The 22,720-nt window shown below is 32.3% G+C and overlaps 2 protein-coding genes across 2 annotated transcripts; one reads left to right on the top strand and one right to left on the bottom strand.

The window, feature by feature from the left end:
• Positions 1-344: 344 nt before the first annotated feature.
• Positions 345-15,594, top strand: LOC108916879 (DNA-directed RNA polymerase III subunit RPC2). The gene is made up of 16 exons (XM_018723191.1): positions 345-476; positions 528-682; positions 735-911; positions 1,242-1,530; positions 1,589-1,903; positions 1,957-2,208; positions 3,648-3,848; positions 5,135-5,297; positions 5,350-5,604; positions 5,657-5,857; positions 7,550-7,941; positions 12,373-12,610; positions 12,674-12,817; positions 12,886-13,087; positions 13,188-13,301; positions 15,325-15,594. Exons 1-16 carry the CDS (start codon positions 405-407, stop codon positions 15,542-15,544), a joined length of 3,390 nt encoding a protein of 1,129 aa, XP_018578707.1. The 5' UTR covers positions 345-404; the 3' UTR covers positions 15,545-15,594.
• Positions 15,595-17,144: 1,550 nt separating this feature from the next.
• LOC108916878 (protein shuttle craft-like) lies at positions 17,145-21,649 on the bottom strand (the record flags this gene model as incomplete). The annotated part of the gene is given in 3 exon segments (XM_018723189.2): positions 17,145-17,768; positions 20,648-21,399; positions 21,452-21,649. Coding segments are annotated over 3 exon segments (1,503 nt in total), but the record flags the coding sequence as incomplete, so codon positions are not given.
• Positions 21,650-22,720: the final 1,071 nt, after the last annotated feature.

The following is a 22,720-nucleotide window of genomic DNA, read 5'->3' as shown; positions in this document are numbered from 1 at the left end:
ACGGCCTCTATGCTTGAGCCGGGGATTAGGTCGGTGGTTAAGAGGAAAGAAAAGGATACTTTCCAGGTAGCCTTAATAAAGGCAGGTAGATCTTGCTCGTTGCAATGCACTTCACTTTACAATAAACACGTCCGCTCAGTTCGACCGCTCGCACGAGAATCAAATGAATAATCAATCTCAGATGCACTTCACGGTGCATTCCCTTGAATAAAAAACAAGTACATAATACATAAGAAGCTGGCTAAATACCCTCTGGGTGAAGGCCAAAAAAAGAAGAAGAAGAAGAAGAAGAAGAGACAACTGGACAGAGACCCTAACAGAGACAGTAGACATATAACCTAAAATCTAGCTCAACCATAACCAGTTGCAAAATTTGTAGTAATAGGAACCGGTCTAATTTCAAAATGCCTGAAGAATCAAATTTAAATATTTTTGGTGATCCAAAATATTATCACAAACCTATAAAAGAAATAGAGGTAGTAGTATGTTTCTATAATGCAATATTGTTTATATACTTATTTTTTCAGGAAAAATCAAAACTTGTTCCTGCATTTTTGAAAATTAAAGGACTAGTTAAGCAACATATAGATTCATTTAATTATTTTATTAATGTGGATATAAAGAAAATTGTTGAAGCTAATAATAAAGTTACCTGTGACGCAGACCCTTTGTTTTATATAAAGTGAGCAGCTCCATTTTTGTCCTGTTCATTTTTATTTTTTGTTCATTTTTAGATATACAAATGTCCATGTGGGTACCCCAGATGTCGACGAAGGTTTTAATATTAGCAAACCCACAACACCTCATGAATGTCGGCTACGAGACATAACTTATTCTGCTCCTATATCTGTTGACATTGAATATACGAGAGGTTCACAAAGGGTGTCTAAGACTGGTTTACTCATTGGAAGGTTATTTTAAGTTTTATATAAAAATTACTGCTAACCAAATTGCCGGGGATAACGAGTGCTGAACTTTCCTCTAGTGATGTGTCATTCATGAATGATTTGGTCATAACAGCTGGCTCACTTGCTAAGAGCTGTGAAGTGAAAGCATTTGTGAATTACATCAGTCCATTCATGAATGTTCTCACTTGCGCTTGCTTTCACCATTTCAATTAAATGATCTAAGATACCCTTTAATAATCTGTAATTTTCTCATGAATAACAAACAATACAATACAAATAATGTCATTCACAGCACTATCTTGTATAGTTATTACATATAAAAATATTTTGTAGGATGCCAATTATGTTAAGATCCTCTAACTGTGTTTTAAGTAATAAATCGGAATATGAATTGGCAAAGATGAACGAATGTCCTCTAGATCCTGGAGGTTACTTTGTTGTGAAAGGGCAAGAAAAAGTCATCTTAATTCAAGAACAACTTTCTAAGAATAGAATGATTGTTGAGGAAGCCAAATTTGGAATTCAATGTCAGGTCACTAGTTCTACCCATGAAAAGAAATCGAGGACCAATGTTTTTGTAAAGGGTAACAAGTATTTTATGGGCCACAACACCTTCTCAGATGTAAAAATTTTTGTTATCTTAAATCAGTTGGTGTAGTGAAAATTTTATTATTTTTTAGCCTATTCCGGTGTCAGTTATTTTTAAAGCATTGGATGTAATCAGTGACAGAGAAATTTGTGAACTGATTGGTATACCAGACATACATAAATTAACACCAACTCTGGAGGAATGTCATAATTTAAAAATATATACCCAAGAATCTGCTTTAAGATATCTAGGAACAAAATTGGTAGCAAAACGCTACGTAACAACTGCATCCAAAATGAAATCTCCTATGGATGAGGCCAGAGATCTGTTGGCTACAACTGTTTTAGCTCACGTACCAGTTGAACAATATAATTTTAGATTGAAGGCTATTTACTTGGGCCTCATGGTTGGTAACAGTTTTTTTTATTAAACTCAAAGTTCATTTTGTTAATATTTTAGGTGAAAAGGGTCATTGAAGCGCAAAATGATAAGAAGTTTCTCGATGATAGAGATTATTATGGGAACAAGAGACTGGAGTTGGCAGGATCTCTGATTTCACTAATGTTTGAAGATGTGTTTAAAAGATTTAACTGGGAATTGAAAGCCATTGCCGAAAAAACAATACCAAAAATAAGAGCAACTCAGTTTGATGTGGTGAAATACATGAGATCAGATTTAATTACAAATTGTTTAGTTTTTGCCATATCCACAGTAAGAATTATTTATTTAATTTAATATACTTATTAAATGAGTGAGATCTTTTATAAAAATAAAATATTGAAGATTTTTAAGTAATATGTTGTTTTCAGTAAGTGTTTGAAAAAAAAACTATAGGTGGTGGTGTAATTTTCGAATGAAGTGACTGATTTTTAATGGCGGCTCTTGACTACCATACCAGGAAGGGCAGACAAATTTAGGTACAGTAAAAAAAAAAGTTAGTGTTATTTTAAGTACTATTGAAATTTGGGGAAAATTTGTTCAACATTATTTTTTATAATGAAGGTCCATTCTGCTTTGGTCTGAAATAAATTTTTCAATTACTTTTTCATTAAAGTTTGGTATTTCTCGCACCATTGATTTTTCAATAGATAGCATTGGTGTTAGTCTGTCTTTACAAACTAATTTAAACTTTTACAACCTTTTAATAAACAGACAAGAAACAATACGTAGGTAACAAAATTTTACACCACACATAAACAAATTATGTTTAATAAGAAAAAAAGTGATGAACAGCTATTATTTGATTACACGCTTACTAAACCGAGCCCAAACTGCATAGTAAATATGTGCTACTCCCACTCCGTTTTTCACTGTTGCGTGACTAACCATGACCACTGCTATAAACACTTTATAGATTTAGGGGCAAACTATGAGGGTTTTTCAAATGAATTAAATAGTCTTATGAAACACATTAAAAAGGAAATGTTAAATTAACTAGATTTCGATTTCGAAGTGTTTACAGCAGTGGTCATGGTTACCGTCATGCGGCAGTGAAAGCCGGAGTAGGTGTAGTGTTATTTACTATGCAGTTTGGGATCTGCCTAGGTCGACCGTAACCAAATAATAGTTTGTCACCGCTATCTTTTCTTATTAAATATAATTTGTTTACATGTGGTGTAAAATTTTGTTACCTACGCATAGTTTCTTTAGTGTTTTTAAAAATATTGTAAAAGTTTAAATTTGATTTAAAGACAGACCAACAGCACTTGCAATGCTATCTATTGAAAAATCAATGGTGCGAGAAATACCAAACTGTAATGAAAAAGTAGTTGAAAAGTTTATATTGGAGAAAAGCAGAACTACCCAACTATATTTGATTTTCATTTCAATATCTTGTACCTAAATATTTCCGACCACCCTGGTATGGAAGTCAAAAGCCGCCATTGCTTAGCATGTTAGATAGTTAGACAAACTTTTTTCATATAAAGTTAAAAAATCATGAGCAGAAAGATCTTTCCATGTTTTCTTTATGTCTCTTTTATTTCTGGGATGACACTGGTTTACACAAACTATTTTATAGATGTATACACCTCCAAATTAGAATTTTAAATAGTATTCTTATTAAATTTTTTCTATAGCATAAGTACAATATTTCTTTAATGGAACACATTTGATAGTGCACAAAATACATTTTCTTTGATTTGTCGTAGGGAAACTGGACCATTAAACGTTTCAGAATGGAAAGGCTAGGAGTAACCCAAGTGCTTTCAAGATTAAGTTTCATCTCGGCTTTAGGTATGATGACAAGAGTGAACTCTCAGTTTGAAAAAACCAGAAAAGTTTCTGGGCCGAGATCGTTGCAACCAAGCCAGTGGGGAATGTTATGTCCTAGCGATACTCCAGAAGGAGAGGTAATGTTTATTTTAAAATTTTATAGAGAACTAGAATCATATAGTTACTAAAACACTCCTCACTGATGTTCCCATAACTTGTAACGTGTTGTAGTTGATTATATGTCGAAAAAAAAAGTTTATACTACATTTTGTATATACCCTGTATATAACAGGGTGTCCCAATATTCCGTAAAAAAGTAACTACTACATTGCTGGGCTGGGGTAAAAATGTTTCTATTTAGAAAAACTTACCTCTATTTTCGTTTAACCGCAAGAGATATCAAAATCGGTTAGAAATTTTAGTTTCTTCCCAATAACTCCAAAGTGATTTCTGTAATTTAAATTGGCATGCTAGTACTTGTTTTGACATAACCGCCATTATATTACGGGGAAAATACACTCATCTCTAAGTAAATATGCTCATATTTTTTTGATGATAATCTTACAGTCTCATTCTTATTTTATCAATAAATTGAAAAAAATTGCAATTGTCTTTAGTCATCACAAATGCAATTTTTATGCAAATATGATTTGTCAGTTTGATTTATTTGATAATAAAAATGTAATAATGTGGTGGAGTACAGAAACAAATGTTTTTACAAATGTTATTGGATGTGATCACCATTTTCTGTTTGGTCAGAATAAATTACTTGCCCTCATTTCAAATTTTCCTCATTCTATAAAATACGAGATATGTTATAACAATGTAGTTTTTAAAATATAATCCCTGTTCAATTGTATGCACTTATTCCAATGCAAAACAACTTTTTTAAATATCTCTTTCAATAAAATAATTGTGTGAGAATCTGGATTACACTGCTCACCTCGCAGTTGGCAGGATTCGGAATAGCAGCACTCATTTCAACACACCACTACAACACCTTGAATGCAGTGTTGCCAATTTTGTTGAAAACAAAAACCACAGAGCATCAGAGTCTCAGTACTCTTATGTGCACATGCCTCATATTTTTTCTAATTTTTGAAAATGCAGTTACTTTGGTTATTATGTCAAAAAACCAATGTACAAGTACTAGCATGCTATATTTATTTAAATTGCACAAAACCTTTTAGAGTTTGTAGAATTTTTTTTTTATTTTTTATCAACTTTGGTGTTAAATGAAGCAATTTGGATAAACTTAAGTTTAATTAAATCGTTTTATTTTCACTCCTAGAATCTGTAGCAGTTCCATGTATATGGAATATTGAGGTATACCTCAAACTCCTCTGGTTTAATTGTGCATGCCTTTATATGTCGCAGTGTATGAATAATAGTTATAGAAAATAATTACAATATTTCTTTCTAGGCTTGTGGTTTAGTAAAAAATCTAGCCTTAATGACACATATAACAACTGAAGTTGATGAATACCCTTTAACAAGGTTAGCAAATAATGCTGGAGTTCAAGATATCAATATGATAGCAAGTTTGTCGATACATTCTCCATCAACATTTATCGTTTTTCTTAACGGTAAGTTTATTAGCCAATGAGTAGAAAAAGACTAATGAAATTGAATTTTCAGGTAATATTTTAGGTGTCACAAGGAACTATAAAAAATTAATAAATGTGTTTCGTATGATGCGAAGGAAAGGCTATATTTCTGGTTACGTTTCCATATATCCAAGCTATTTGCATAGGTGTGTTTATATTAGCTCCGATGGAGGAAGACTGTGCAGACCTTATATCGTCGTGGAAAATGGACAACCGTTGGTTACAAAAAAACACATTCTTGAATTAGAAAAAGGAGTGAGAGGGTTTGAAGACTTTTTACATGATGGTAATAAAATTTGCTTTATTTTTTTTTCATTCTTAAAACTCCCACTTTTTAGGACTAATCGAGTTTCTGGATGTCAATGAAGAAAATGACAGTTTCATAGCTTGCTATGAAAAGGATATAACTTTAGAAACAACTCATTTGGAAATTGCAACATTTACACTATTGGGAGTATGTGCAGGACTAGTACCGTACCCACATCATAACCAGTCACCTAGGAACACGTATCAATGTGCTATGGGGAAGCAAGCTATGGGTAAGAATAATTCAGAAGTGATTATTTTACAACATAATTGAAGTAAAAATAGAGCTGTACGATATTCTGATTTTAATGTTACTTTACTGTTCATATTCATATTGATTATTTTGGCAATTATCAATTTAAAATAAACACAACTACAGATCAATGCTGGGTATTCTAGCAAAAATGAGTCATTTTGTCAGTGAATGTTCACTAAATAAAATAAAATTAGAAATATCAATAACATCTAAAATTCAAAAAGCTTATTTCACGTTTTTGCTGGAATACCTACTGTTGGACAAAAATTTAACAATTTATATCAAATGTGGCCCCCATTTACTTCAATACAGTTGAGGAAATTGGTTTACATAATTACACAAAGGAAAATGAGGTCATCCTCATGAACCAAATATGTATTTAAACTCATGTTGGAAATGTACCTCTCTGAGTACATGTGCACTTTCTGTATTACAAATGTGGCTATTCCTTTAATTAAATATTCTCTTACCTGTAAAAGCGGCTTCATTGGAAAAGAGAATTTGTTAACAAAATTATTTAATGCGGCTCAGTGATACTGAAATGAAGATCCCACCCATTGGTGTAGAATTTAGAGGAACTTCTCTGACTCTATGGTAGGTAGTGGCGGCTCATGACATTGACTAAAAAGAAAAAAAAAAAAGCGCCGCAGGCCAAATTTTTAAATTTTCAAGGTCAAACGGATTTAAATGTATTTATAATTTTTAGTTGTATTTACAATATTACCGAAAAACTGAGGTTCACATGAAGAATTATCATCTAGATTTTATAAAAAATAGAAATATTAGTTCGGCTTGCGAACATTAACTCACACCGTATATGTATGTTTCAAAGAAGCTTCAACGTACACTTTGTCTTTTGACTTCCCCCTTTTTTCCACATCGAGAGAGGGCACAGGTCTCTCGCAATTTAAAAAATCCTTTTTGTCCTCAATTTTTCATATGGAAAATGGCATTTCCAATAAAATACGTACTGGATCATACATATGAAACATTTCTACAAATTAGGTATTGGTACAAAACACAATATTAATAAAGAACCGTTATAATCGTGCACTGGGTGACGTGTCGCATACCAGGCGATGGGCGATGACAATGCTGCTCCAATTTCTGTGTCACTCGTTCCCTCACGCCGTAACTTACTCCGATGTTGGCCACCTCGTTGCCATGACAACCGCCGTAAACAACGCTACGAAGAGAAACAGATACAAACTGATTTCAATCTGCATCACTGGCATATACTATACGTTTTGGTACGAGGTTGATGTTTGCGCTCAATGAAGGCAATGTTTTTTTAAAAGGCGTTCACTGCGCAAATATTCTGTTTATTTCTGCGTATAAAACAAATAAACAATACATTTCCAATATAAAATTATACTTAAATTATAAAATTTATATAAAATTAATAAATTTAAATTACACAACCAAATGCAAGTTTTAGGTGAAGCGGTGCGTCACTTGCATCACCTGGCGAGCCGCCACTGCGGTATGCCTCTGGTAATTAATGAAAAACTATCTTTTATCATAGTGTAATGTTTCCTAAAGTATCTAAAGTTTCTGTCAAATATGATATATAATTATTAAAAAGTGTTTACAAACGTAATTTAAAAATTTTGAAATAAAATGCCCAATTAAGTTTTGGCAGTCATTATTTTTATTTTGCTTATTCCAGGTACGATTGGCTACAATCAGAGAAACAGAATGGATACTTTATTGTATAACTTGGTGTACCCTCAAGCACCAATGGTAAAAACCAAAACAATAGAACTTATCAATTTCGACAAGCTCCCGGCAGGTCAGAATGCCATCATAGCTGTAATGAGTTACAGCGGTTATGATATAGAAGACGCCTTAATTTTAAATAAAGCTTCCATAGATAGGGGTTTTGGGAGGTGTTTGGTATATAAAAATTCTAAATGCATTATGAAGCGATATGCTAATCAAACATTCGACAGAATCCAGGGTCCCATGATCGATAGTATAACTAATCAACCCATGTGGAAGCATTCTCGGTTGGATAACGATGGGATTGTGGCTCCAGGAGAATTAATTGAAAATAGACAGGTGATCATGTATATTTCATTTAAAATAAAATTACAGTAGAACCTCGATTATCCGGGTTGGTTGTGACCGAACCGTTGCTGGATAATCAAAAAAAAATATGAACTTTATTGCACATAACCTATTATATTATGTAAGTACATACATATGTATAATAAAAAATAAAAATGTTGATAATAATAATAATAACACAACTTTATTTCAAAATAACAGTGCAATGTACAAAACAGTAGTGTAGTTTACACCATCAGATGAACACTTGATACATATGTACGTACAAACATTAGGTACATTGTATGTACAACAAGATGTTAATATGTAGAGGCTAGTTGGAAAAATCAGTAATTTTTTGCATGTGCACGAACCAAATGCTAGATTGCGTAGGTAAATAATACGTACAAGCAAACAAGTAGAGATTCGTCTTTGTTTTTGTTTCTGAGCGCTTTTTTCGTCCCATGTTGCACATTGCACAAAGAATCTGCCGCACAGATGAGCCGCGCACAGATAATCGAGATTCTACTGTAATCCTTAGAAGTATTAAATAAAGTATATGGGTTTTTTTGGTAATGAACGAGCCATACTTTATAGAAAATTATTTAAATCTTGTGGATTAGCACTTCTTTAGAAAGTTTCAGCTTTTTAAGTTTCACTTTACGTATTTATTTTTTACATATTTTAATAAAAAGAGAAATATATACAATGTCACAAGTAACTATTTCACATTCATATAATTATAATGCAAAATTTTTTTAAATAAAAAAATTTATGTTTTGTTAAACATGTACAAGGTTACAATGAATAAGTAGTGAAATGATGAAAATCAAATTAATAATGCTTAATTTTAATTATGTATTTTTCAGTGTACATTATAGAAATATGCCTGGTGCAGATCATTAACTTATACCACCCAGATTGTGAAACTGATGATAACAATGCATACAATGTTTCACAATGACTTGATTGCTCTAATTGCTCACTTTATTTTATGTTACTTACGTATTATGATGCGAACACAGTGATGTAAACATTAAAAATTCACAGTAACATTAACAAAATCAGTAACAGACTTGATCTAACTAAAGTTTAATTTCTCTGTATTTATCGTCTCTTATCATTTGAAAGTGAAGAGGTACTGAAAAACTTTTTTACTAACTGTTTTTGAAAAATGAGAACTTTCAAATGACCTAAAAAATATACAGGGTGTTCCAGAATAACGTGTACAACGGAAGACCACAGATTTGTGGACTCGAATTAAGCAGATTTAGGCTAATTCACCTATATCCAAAATCGCTTCGTTTGGCCTCTAGATGGCCTCAAAGTTCATGAAAATTTTTTGAAATTTGTAAATAACTTGAATATGTCTTATTCGATTTTGATTATTTTTGGGGTGTGGACTTTTGCTTTCAATCTACACATTTTGGTGTTATATAGAGCGTTTTTACTTAACTTACTACTACAAAATTGATGTTTGGTGATAATATCCGTTCATAACTTTTCCTCTTTCGGGCAATAATGACAACTATTTTTTATTTGATAGGTGATACCATTTGGAAGTTTTTGGGCCTCTTGTAGAATTTTGATTAAATGAGCGGTTTAGGTACAAAAAAATATTATTTAAATGTATATCTCTATAAATGTATTTTGCCACCCATATTACAGTACTTAACAAAGTACCAGTAGGCTGTGATTTTGACTGTAACTGTAATTTCAGTTTGATCTTGTTTGGGATAGCATTATTATTGACCCTGTTATTCTACCCAATAGACTAAATGAGGAATTTTATTTAGATTTCTTTGCAAAATCCGAGTTATTGGAGGATGTGCCGTTATTACTCAGAGCTAACATATCATTTATGCATGATGGCGCTCTACTACATTTCACTGTAAATGTTCGGCAGTATCTGAACCAAAGATTCTCTCGTCGATGGATCTGTAGAGGGATAATGTTTCTGTTAACTGACCTGTACGTTCACCAGACTTGACACTTCGCGACTATTATCTTTGGGGCACTCTGAAAACAACAGGGCATGATTCCACATCTAACACTGAACTGAGTTATGGAGGCATATTCAAAATGTCATAAATGTTTCTTCGCCGAATTAACCTTTGTTGTGGTCATTTTGAACAGTTTTTATAATAAGTTGTACTAACCTCAACTTTATTACTTTTACCTCCAGCATTTTTTATTGTATTTGATTGTTTTTATGAATTATTTCAATAAAATTAAGCACTTTGTTAGTAACTCCAAAAATGAAGTAACATGTATATTTTATGGCAGTAAACACTCGTTAAGAATTGGCAGGTACAATGACTTAAAGATCAAACTACAGTCAACCTACAAAATCAGTAACTAGATTCCAGGGTTTTTATACTCTAGAAACCACTGGAGGTAATAATATTACACTATATTGTAGATTTCAACCCCTTTTAGGGAGTTGAAATTCATAAAATTGGAACGACTGTCGAAATGGAATGTAATATATTCTATTTTGATATTTGTTCACGAATCTCCTGTGTTTGTCTACATTTAATAACGACTGAACAATCTTTGAAATCCTTAGAGGGATGACCACCACCTTTCTGATGTAGACACTACGAGAATCCTGTAGGCAGCGAACAACAATCTTTGGGAAATTTATTTCTTCATTTTTCGACTTATTTTTCTCCATCTTGCAAAATAAGGCCCAAAGAATGCATTTCCTGTATATGTGGAAAGGGTTTCCATTGCATTTTCATCAAAATTTGTGTTAGAAAGTCAAGCACTCAGTTTTTTCGCACTTCGACTGATTCGCGTGTAAATTCTATCATTATTTGATGTAATTTCAGGCGTGTTATTGATTCATCAGCCATTGTAACAAAAGATAATAATAAACAAAGAAAACCAGTGCAAATAACAACACAGAACAAACAAAAACAGAACGGTAAAGTCACTGGAGCACACTAAATATTGTCCAACACAAAAGCAGGTGAATAACTGAAGTAAATCCATTTGTACGGCCCATATAAATAGGTCATTTACAGCCTTATTTACAAATATCTGCAGATAAATTAAGTATAATTATGTTCCCAGGTATTCTGGCATTAATTTTAGAGGTATATGGCAGTATAGTCTCGTATACGAGTAGTACTAAATGAGATAACGACCTAAATTAGAGAATTTGCCGAAAATTACTCAATTAAAAAATTACCTCAGCTATATGAAGAGAACTACAAAAGACCGTATTTTTAAGCCCTGTATAGTGTAACTAAATATATAAAGGCCTAAATGTTGTACAAGCTGTCAAACATTGCGTTTTTCTCAAGAGACAAAACAATACAATAATTCGTGTTATTTTTAACAGATTTAACCGTTTATAACTTCTATATGGAAGCTTAAATTGACCCAATATTTTCTGAAAAATGAGTTCAGTATTAGGGGTATCTACCGTGTAACTTTAGGTGTTAAATAAAAAAAGTAAAATTTTTAGATTTCAATTAGGTTTTTAGGATTTTTGACCACTGTGCGCCAGTCAGTGAATATTTACATTGACTTAGTTGTCACCAGTTAAAATTTCATCAATTTATGTTAAAACTCTCCAAAGATATTTGCATCAATGTAAATTGTAACACCCTATGTCTCAAGAATAAGTCATTTAGGACATAAGTGCATATGATTTTTTTAATTTTCATTTGGAAAATCACCCGTACAATTTTGGCAATGGAATATTGCACCACCTTTTACACTGTTATTATAATGCAATACAAGTCATATATTTGGACCAAGTCTCAACGCAATCGTCAATATGCTTTAATCATTGCTTCTCAAATATACAATTATTTGCAATTTCTTTGTCTTGTTACAAATTTTCTGATAAATGAGGGGAAATTGCCATTGCACCAATAAACCACCTACATACCATTACACGTATAAACAAGTGACAAATAATTGACAAGTAGGCCAATTATTTGAATCTGTTTTAATAAAAAGTGATTTTTTTTTACTTCGTAACAGTGATTAATTTTATTCTTCAAACATGTTTGTATGTAATTAGTTACTAGCAGTGAGAGGAAGGTATAGTTTTTTTTCATTAAAAAGGAATATAAAGAAATATTTGTGTTTGTAAATTATCTACTGTGAAGCAAAAAAAAATATTAAAGCATTTTAAAGGCATATGAAATACAAGTGGTGCCCCCTACTAATTACATTTAAATTGTCGACAGGTTTGAATTTCTTGTCCTAAAATGCCACTGATTACTAAATTTCATGCTAATTTTTCAAGTTGAAAATATTCAAACTAAAATTTTAAATTAGGTTCCTGGTATTTAGATTATCTTGTACTTTTGTATTAAGGTAAATAATAATTGAATTCAAGTAAGTTATTATAAAAGTATGGCCTGTTTTTTATCAAACACCTTATAAGTCGTATATTCACTCTAAAGAAAATGTCAAACCTAGGTTTTGGTTAACAAATCAGTACCGATTATATCGGCGGTTCCTGGCAGCCCAAATACATCGGTGGAATACAAAGACACCCCTATTACTTATCGTAATAATGAACCTAGTTACATTGAAAAAGTTTTAATTAGCACAAATGAAGAAGACACTACCCTTATAAAAATTTTGTTGCGCCAGACTAGACGTCCTGAAATCGGCGACAAATTTAGTTCCAGGCATGGGCAAAAGGGTGTTGTAGGTATAAATTAAATCAAGAAGTATTATTACTGAATATGGTAAACTTATATGTATATTTCTTTAGGACTTGTCGTCGAACAAGAAGACATGCCATTTAATGAAAGCGGAATTTGTCCAGATATTATAATGAATCCTCACGGTTACCCTTCTCGAATGACTGTCGGGAAGTTGATAGAATTGTTAGCTGGTAAAGCTGGGCTTTTTGAAGGTAAAATATATTCTTTTTATTTTGAGCTAAGCTCAAAGCGCCATAGATGACTATTGTAAATGTTTTAGGGAAATTTCATTACGGGACAGCATTTGGTGGTTCTAAAGTCCAAGATGTAAGTGAAGAACTGATTAAACATGGTTTTAATTATCAGGGTAAAGATGTTTTTTATTCTGGAATAACAGGAGAACCTCTAGAAGCATATATTTATTCTGGTCCAGTTTATTATCAGAAATTGAAGCACATGGTTCAGGATAAAATCCATGCAAGGTAACTCTATCAGTATTTTTTTTAATGGTCCTAATGAAAATAATTACACCATTTCATACATTACATTTTTAAAATTCAAATATTAATAAGCGTTCTCTAGGGGCCGAGGTCCTAGAGCAGTTTTAACCAGACAGCCTACAGAAGGTAGAAGTAGGGATGGAGGTCTTAGATTAGGGGAAATGGAAAGAGACTGTCTTATAGGTTATGGTGCCAGGTATGTCAACAATATACCCCGTGAATTATTCTGGTGATGCATGTGTTGGGATCTGGGCATCTGGGACTGAACGGTGGACTTTATTCCTATTAGGGGAGCGAAAAGTAATTGTGAACACTTCAGGCAAAAAATTAATAATTCTGAAATTATTGGCAGTGTAGAAAGAAATGCTTGCAAAAATAAATTATAGGAAACACAATAATCCAATTTAATAAGAAAATACACAGAATTTATTTACGTAAAAATCATAAGTATCATTTTTTGGTGTTTCCGATCCATTGTGTAACTTGTGGCACCAGAGGCAACACATTGTTATTAAATTCCATTTTTCTGTATTCTCCACATACTAGATGCGGTTCTCCTTCAATTCCATCAAAATCCATATCTCGTACATCCATATTATCCAGTTCATCTTCCCACATGTTTTTGTCATTTCATCATATATTTCTCTGGACTAATCAAACTATTTTCTAATGGTTGCTTTTTATAGCTTTATTTTTCTTAGTACCTCTTTCCTTCGGAATTATTTTTTCATAGGCGTCCCTAAAAAAAGTTTTCTGCTAAAGTTAAAAAATTATAATAATTTGTATATTATATTGATGGTAAATTTTGTTTTGTTTCCTTTCAAAAGGTCTCCAAAATGCTATGTCGTAATAATATTATCTCTCCCTTTCGCAATTGCAATATAAAAGATTAATAGAAGGTGCCTATAAAAAGTTAAGATTACCTAAATTACACCAAATTCCGCATTGCTGCACTGCACTACTGGACAATTTGTCAACCACTTGTCAAAAGCTGAGATTTATTGCTTAGTAGCCCAATGGAATTGTGTTAGATTTTGTTTGTGTATACATTTCTACCACATCCACGTGTAGTTCGACCAGACCTGTAGATGGGTATGGTTAAATAAATATGGGAACAAATTTCAAATATTTCAATGCTGAGTTGCTGTGTCAGCGACCAAACCTGGTACATGCAGTCAATGTCTTAGTTCTTCAATTGATATCGGAAAGACTATGCCATCAGTTAGACATCCAACGTTCTCATCATGTTTTCGGACTGGCTCCGATGGAATATTGTTGCCAGTTATTGAAATATCTGTTATGTTATGTTCTTACATAGTTTGTGCTGGTTTGTGTCTAGTATTATTGTAAAAGTCCTCTTTATGATTTACACTAGGAACGACAGAAAAAATTCCAGCCTTTTGCAAACCTCTTATAGCTTTTTCTCTGTTAGAAACTCTTATATAGATGAATATATCGTTAACATCAATCTTCAAAATCTTTTCATATGTGAAAAACAAGTCACATTCGGTCAACAGCTATTTAATGAGAAAAAAGTGTTAAATATAATGAGATGTGTGAGGAGGTATTGAAAGTATAGTAATTATATTTAGCTTATAAAACTCATAAGGGCAAAGAAATGGGACTAGCATGACTAGTATTAGTATTTATTTTAGCAAAATTTGTATTGGATAACTCAAGAAGTTATCTAAAGAAAAGGTTAAAACTTTCTTCCCAAAGAGATTGTTTTCCCGTTGGAATAGTAATCCATAGTATCTGCCACATCTACAAATATTTTTAAAAACCATCTGGAAGAGAGGATGGCAAAGGAGTCTTTGTAAATCGCGAATGGAATATTGTTATACCATGTGCGGGTAATGGCCTCTTTCCTTTATTTTGTGACGTTAATGTGAATGTTCTCTATTATGTATGTACCGTTATTTGTACATTATAGGCATTGCCTTTGTAAGTGTCAAAAAAGGGGGTCTGCCAACACCATTAAGTTGGTATCTACTTAACAGAATAGTTTTCTAAAACTGCTCTTTGAACCATTTTTCTATTTCTTATACTTTCTGAAATACCAATATATGCATCACCAAAATTATACTTTCTGAAATACCAATATATGCATCACCAAAATGTCTTGCACAGTATTTTTCAAGAATTGGAGCAAATTAAATTAAATAAAGCGTTCTCTAAAACATTAGAACTTCACACTGCTTAAATAAAAACTTTTTCAGTATGATGTTGGTAGAACGTCTGATGGTTTCGAGTGACCAGTGCGAAGTAGACGTTTGTAATAAATGTGGACGATTAGGATACTGTGGCTGGTGCAATAGCTGTAAGAGTTCCGGTCAGGTTTCCAGCATAACAATGCCATATGCTTGTAAACTACTGTTGACCGAGTTGCAGGCAATGAATATTACAGCTAGATTGACCCTGAATCATTATTGCCAATAGTTTTAAGTACTAAATATTTCCTGTATACATTTTTATATTAATTATAAATTAAGTTATTGTACCAAATTTCTTTTATTTAGCACAATTTAATACACAATACTTTACAAAGTTGGATAACTTTGACGTTTCACATTAAAAATACAACTTAACCTTCAGAAACTTTCTCGACGAATTGACCATGTTTCACACTCTTCTTTCTGTTGGATTAATAATAATCATGGGCGTAGCTAGGATTTTTTCTTGGGGTGGGCCCAGGTCTGCTGCAACTCTACGGAGATCTCAAAACAAAAGAAAAGAAAAAATAAACGACTTCCCGATATAATATTTCAAAACTCTCTTTCGTATAACAGAAAGGTGGCGCAGTCAGCGACTTACCGATATAAGAAAGATGATATTAGTGGAGCTTTTTTTTGGACAGAAATGTTTTAAGTATGGTTTAAAAATGAGGCAAATGAATTTGGTTTACCTGTACTTAGTTACCTAGTACAGAACCTTCCATAAATTATTACAATCAGATGACTAGTAATTTTGTTTGGAATTGTAATATTCTTAAAACAATAAGATCAAGATTACATTAAAACACATCATTCTGTTTCACTGGTTGTCGATTGGTGTAATTGTTCACGAGATTTTATTCAACCAATCAGCGAACGCATTATCTCAAATTTAGAGATGACGGTTTGCCATTGTTCATTGTAGACAAATCATTAATATTGGTGGTATCAAGATTTAGGGAATTTTCGTTGCCAGTACCAGCCGAGCAATATTGGTTGCCTAAGCTCAGCGATCACATGGCTTTTAATCATTTATGAAACCTATGTATAAGTAGTTTATATGCAACATAGTTGTTGAAAAAGGATGTTTACAGTAAAACCTCATTTAACTGACACTCAGTTATCCTACTCACTACATTATTTTCAAATTTTATATTGCACTAATAATTGTCTAAACAAGGAAGGAGCTTTTTTAAATGTTTTAGGTGGCTTTTAATATTGTCTGTTTAACAACTTTTTTGTTTATCCGGAATGGGCTGGTCCTGTCAGGGTAAGATAAACGAGAAGTATTATGTGGACAGGGTGTCTGGGCCAAACTTTACCACTAGATTCTATGACAAAAATTAATGGGGAAGTCATATAACTTTTAAACATTTTTTATGCATTTACAAATTTAAATCTTTTTGTTCAAAACGGCTGGCTTTAGAGATATTACCAAGGTATACATTTTAAGCAGAAAAGTAGGGTGAAAAGATTTTTCCAACCCAAAGCGAAATACACGATGGTATAAAAAAGTTTAGGCAGTTTAAATGCGTCCTAATGGTCGCTTGTGACGCTGTCTAGAAGATACAACGAAATTGTTGAGAAGTTAGAAAAACAACCCGGATACAAAATTAGCTCAAAGTATTTATTGTATTGTATACAATTTTCCCCATTAATTTTTGTCGTAGAATCTAGTTGTAAAGTTTGGCCCATTCTTTAACGGACACCCTGTATAAAACATTGTGATTCCAAATTATTAACCTAGCTTTTAAGTTTTAATTTATTTTTTAATCGATCAGTTGATATATACCAGAAATAAGTAATACGTAGAAAAACACAAGTCATCATAAATAAACTATTTTATTCTGATATTGATATAACTGAACATTCAAACAAAAGAAAATAGAAAAACATTTTATAATTGTGGCGGCGAATCAAAGTAATCAATGATTTCACCTGGATGCATGTTTGGTCTCTGTGTTTGGCAGGGCAATCGCAAAGAAACGATTTCTGGTTTGGTTGCTGTACTTCTGCCAAGAACGGAAGGTCCAGGTACCTTCCTCTGTCCATTCTCTCTCTGAATAACTTCTAACAAACTCATACTTGGTAACCAGGATTTATCTTTAACAGCCGTGGCTACAATGTTCCTATTTGGTTCTGTATCATAAGCAGCACTTTCCACACCAAAATGTTCGCAGTATTCATGGATGAAATGTCTTTTGTCCCTGTTCATGGAGTCAAAAGAATAGGAGCGACTTTTCTGTTTGCTTTGCTTTGCCAGTTGAACTAGCTCAGTTAATTTGTCGTGTACTTTTTGGCAAAAATGTGGATCTTTTTTTGCCCACTGCTTCATAAAATCTGTATATTTTGGTGTTAGTTTTTGACTTAAATCAGGATTACGGATTTGTAGGCCAATAGCAAGTCTTCTATTTCTTTCCAAAACACGACATTCTTCGGTACATTCCAGTCTGTAAAAACCATATTTTAATAGCGATCAAGTCATTAAAGCGCAATCAAAATTAATTTATCACTAAAAATGGAGGGTCTAATTTTTATTACCTTTTTTTTTAATTTATTCCAGAATTACGACCCTAATAAGAAGGTAAGGTAATCGGATTTTTGTAATTTTTGAAATTTATGGTACGTGTAGTTTGGACCTTGAATAGAATTTTCCGAAGTAGTTCGACGCGACGTTCATAAATTACCGAGATAATCGATTTTGAAGCTCCCAGTTGAAGATTGTGTCACATCTAGTGGATTTAGCTGGCAGGCAAAACTTCAAAATTATTCAAGGTCCAAACTACACGTACCATAAATATCAAAAATTACAAAAATCCGATTACCTTACCTTCTCCTTGTAAGTTAAAAATTTTTTTATTGAATTTTGTTCAGCTCATGCAAGGCGCAAGAGAGTTTTTTCTAAAATTTTATACGCCATGTGGAGTCCATTTGCGAAAATAGCGAAAGCCTACTTGAATCAAGTTATCTTTTCTGAACAATTTACTTTTGATTCCCATCATTAGCTTTGTTATTAGTTCAGTTAAAGTACACCGTTTGTTGGAACAATTTAAAAACTGAAGATAAAACATACCAACAATAAAAAAATAGTAAATCAATGACGATATGGGAAGAAAATTTAGAAACCATCAACTAATAAATGCTTCCCTTGGTGACAGTTTCTGCTTCTCTATATGATTACATCAACATAGAAAAAAAAAAGAGAAAAAGATGTTTGAGATGTTGTAGATTATAAAAATTATTTACTAATTTTTGTAATCTACAACTTTTTAATTCTAAAACTTCCATGGCAGTTGTCAAAAGATGAATAATTTCCATGCTAGTTGCCACAATATCTTTTTTCTATGTTATGAAGATTCTGCAACTAGAGATCAAGTCCTCTGGTTGGTATTTATATTGGTTGTGTACGCTTATTCTTGACTTGCAGTCATCGATTTGTATCATTCTAGTCTTTAATTTTTGCGTATTAGTCACTTCCTAATTCCAGGTGTCATTTGTAAAAGCAATCATAAATTACTTGAAATCTTCCTGCCTCTTCACAAACATTACCTTTACAGAAAATCACAAGCCTTTCGTGAACCCTATTCTCTTCAAATTTTTGTTATAATTATCTCTTAATTTTCAATAAAGATGGGAGTTAAAAATTAAATTTCATGGCCTATCAAACAAAATATAAAGTGACTGTAAAAATAACGCAGGTTTAAAGCTACAGTTCAGGCACACCAGTTGGTATTGTACTCCTGGTCTGCATTGGTAGTTTATATTTAGTGAAACCTATGTGTTGCGTTTGCAATAGGGTTGTTGACTATAAAAACAAACCATATACAAATTGTTGTTGATACAAAGATTTTATATAAAAGAACCTGCCTGTATAGTAAAATTTTAAATATATGACAAATTAGTGGTAGAAATCATTTATGAATTTTTGTGTTACTTAAAAACTAGTCTGACGTCATAAGGGGCAATTTAACAAGAAGCTAGTAGCGATCCTATTGCATAATTTTGAAGAAGAAGAAAATATATCAAAATTTTTCATCAAACCTTGTCCTGTTTTCTATTCTTTAAACAAAAGTGACAGTAATGACACTAGTGACAGTAGTCTATCAATTAAGAGTATTTGTGATAGTTATTATTAATTTCCTTATTGTAATGGATTCAACAAAATTTAAGTGGTGTTTTATCCCACATTCCACATAGCCAATTGCATTATCTCCATAAGACTCCCAAACTGCACTATAATTTTCAGTAAATAAGTAGGTATTTATATTTATTATTTATATTATAAATAAACACAATAAAATCATTCATTAAATATGTTAATCCTTACCTGACTGCTTTTATACCTCTGATTTCGCCAATATTAAAACGGTCGTCTCTTTTTAAAAATTCAATTCATGATCATAAAAATATCAATTTTCGGTCAAATTTGCGAAGTAGCTTTCACAAATCTCGTTTCACACACTGCTTTAATTCTAAGGGAAGGAAGATATTAAATGATTCTTACTAAATAATAATTTTACTTAATAAAGGAATTCGAAGATTAAGGAAGATAACTCATAGACTGGAAAATATTTTATGCGACAATGTCACTGACAGACTGACACTACTGACAGTGTTGACAGAGCATCTTCTTCCGCCAATTTTTTTCCTTTACGCAATCATCTACACATAATTTCACTACAAGGTGTCCCTTATGACGTCACAGCCGTTTTTAAATATTATAAAAAAATCAGTTTTAAATAATTATTTTAAAACTGTTCCGACGCATTTCTCAATCTCTAATTGTGCATACACACTAATTAGTACGTGTAGAATTATATTATCTACTTTTTGAAATTTGGTCAACAACCCTATTAGAGTATTCGCTAACAATATAAAAAACGTAATTTTTTATATCGCCATTTTTAATTTTTACAATTTGATGTGCTTTTAATGTACATCTCAATAAGACAGATAATGATGTGAATTAAAAACCAATTCTTCAGAACTGATGGGGGATACAGATTGATTCATGTGAACATTCCCAATATTATGTGATGCATTTCTAGTGTTTATCCTCTTTTGCATCCTGCATATTTTGCAAACTGAACTTTAGTTAGCTTCACATATGGAAGTAGACATGATTAAAAAAAAATTAAATCAGATTAACCATTTATGAGAAAAATAAATTTTTAAATTGGGATCCATTTTTAGTGGTGTTTTGAAGTTTTTTTTTTATTTAATAAATGAAAAAGTGTGAAAAAAAATTAAGATCACAGGAAATCTGATATGCAAAATTTAAGCTTTGGAATAGAAAGAACATTCTAAATAATATGCAATATGTACATACACTTTAAGAACAGTTGGTTTCTTCGGCTTATATAGGTCCGAAATATCTACAGTCTGGTCCTTCGACAAATCACCAATTTTCTCCTTTAATTTAGCCATTTCAATATTTTTAAATTCCTCCGATACCTCTATGCAAGGTCTGATACCTTTCTGAAGGCCACATGCACAGGTAACTGGTACGTTCTGCTTGCAATTGCTTTCAGGGCAAGGAGGACTGTGACACGGTCTACCACAAGGATGTCCGCACAAGGTCCTCTGAATACTGCAAGGTTGCTTGCAAGGCAAAGGACACTGACCCTCGTGACAGGGTTTGTTACATCTGTGTCTTCCACAAGGCATTGGCTTACCACAAGGTAAACCACAGCTGAAGTTTTCTTGATGACAGGGAATGGCTGAACGTTGCTCGTGATGTCCATGGCACCATCTCTTACAGAGGACGGTGCATGGAGGGCAAGGGCCAGTGTGGCAGTTATGGTTTACGTTGTGTCCACATGGACGTTGCCTTGAGCAAGGCTTATTACAAGCCGGTGGTTTAGTTCCACATGGAACAGGTGGATACAAAACGCTCGCACCACATTCGCAATATAATTCCTCAAAACTCGTTTCAATACAAGGAGGACATCGACCAGAATGACAGGTACGTTCACATCTGTGTTGGCCACACGAAAGCTGATGGTTGCAAGGAAGAGGACAGAAGTGCTCAATTTCTATGCAACAACGTTGATTGCATTTGTGTTTACCACATGTACGTTTCTAATGAGAAAAAAGGTTATAAGTTGGTTTACACTATCAAAGTATTATTTACCTTTGTGCATTTCTTCTCACATCTAGCATCATCAGCTTTAGAAGTTAATTGTTGGCACGGCAATTCCTTATCCATATGTCCACATCGGCATCTTACTACAGTGGTTAGGGGGCATTTGGGGCAGTCCCCTTCATGACAGTTTTCTCTACATTTATGAGGTAAGCTTGGTTGTCCACATTTGAGCACATTTCCACAAATCTGAAATATGTAAAATCATATGGAACATTTGAAGAGAAAAATTATAGTTTTATTTTCTTTCTTGCAGTTTACATATTTTGTATACACATAATTATGTAAAATTCAATTGTTTTTTAATGAATTTCTTTTAGATCAAAAGAGAACTTCCTACAAATTTGGTCTATGCTACTTTTTCGAGAGTGAAAGGCAAACAAGCTAAAGGGCTAGAATGTTATCTGAATCTCTGCATAGACTAGGTCAATTTTGATACTAGTTTTTGCTATTTCTCGAAAAAGTAGAAAAAATAATTTACATTACAAGCCCAATTTGCAATAAAAGTTTAATGATAACTGCATCTTGGTGTATTTATTTGTTTAAGAAATTATTATTTGCACTTCCTTCAAAACTACTTTCCTTCTATCTTTTCGGAAAATAGAAGTGTCAAATTAGTATGTACAACAAAATAATTACATGAAAAAAATATGGACAAATTTTTCATTTTTCTATAAATGAAGTTTTTCGGTGTGAAATGTTCTGAGAGTTAGAAATGAACTATTTTAGTTTCTTGATAATAATTTAAAAATATATACCTAGGAAGTAATTTAAAAAACAAAACTATTAACACAGGCCTGTGAAAATTTTCTGATTAATTTTTATTGTTTTGGCACAAATCGTTTCTGTCACTACCACATGAAATTCTTTTGAAATATTAGTAATGTAGTATATTATACTTACAAAATTATTTATGCATATTAGATAAACTGCACATTTAATTAAATAGTATAAATGTAATATAAAAATCATATGGCATTCCCCCAGTTTGATTGGGATTCCCCAAACTTATTACAATATTCGGTGTGTTATATAATAAACTTAAAATATTTGGCGAGTTGTACTAAAAAAAGAAGTATCTAGTTTCGATTTTGGGTTTTTATTTAACTTTTTTAAAAAATAATAATTTTTTAGGAATTTTTGAAAAAACACTTTATTCCGAAGTTCTTACATACACGAGTGGTAAACAAGACTGCTCTAATTATTCTAAGTACAGAATATATATATCTCTAAAACTGCTGAGTTTGCAGAGTTTGCTTT

The sequence above is a fragment of the Anoplophora glabripennis genome, unplaced genomic scaffold (genome assembly GCF_000390285.2).
Source record: "Anoplophora glabripennis isolate ALB-LARVAE unplaced genomic scaffold, Agla_2.0 scaffold1995, whole genome shotgun sequence".
In the NCBI taxonomy this organism is placed as follows: Eukaryota; Metazoa; Arthropoda; class Insecta; order Coleoptera; family Cerambycidae; genus Anoplophora; species Anoplophora glabripennis.
Note: the sequence above shows the minus strand (reverse complement) of the source record. Positions and strands in the feature narration are given on the sequence as shown.

What these genes read in the sequence shown, in the direction of transcription:
- LOC108916879 (XM_018723191.1), top strand. Translation starts at nt 405, where the DNA reads ATGCCTGAAGAATCAAATTTAAATATTTTTGGTGATCCAAAATATTAT. An exon ending in AACCTATAAAAGAAATAGAG is followed by an intron (nt 477 to 527) that starts GTAGTAGTATGT and finishes TTATTTTTTCAG; the next exon opens with GAAAAATCAAAACTTGTTCC. An exon ending in TGAAGACTTTTTACATGATG is followed by an intron (nt 5,605 to 5,656) that starts GTAATAAAATTT and finishes CCCACTTTTTAG; the next exon opens with GACTAATCGAGTTTCTGGAT.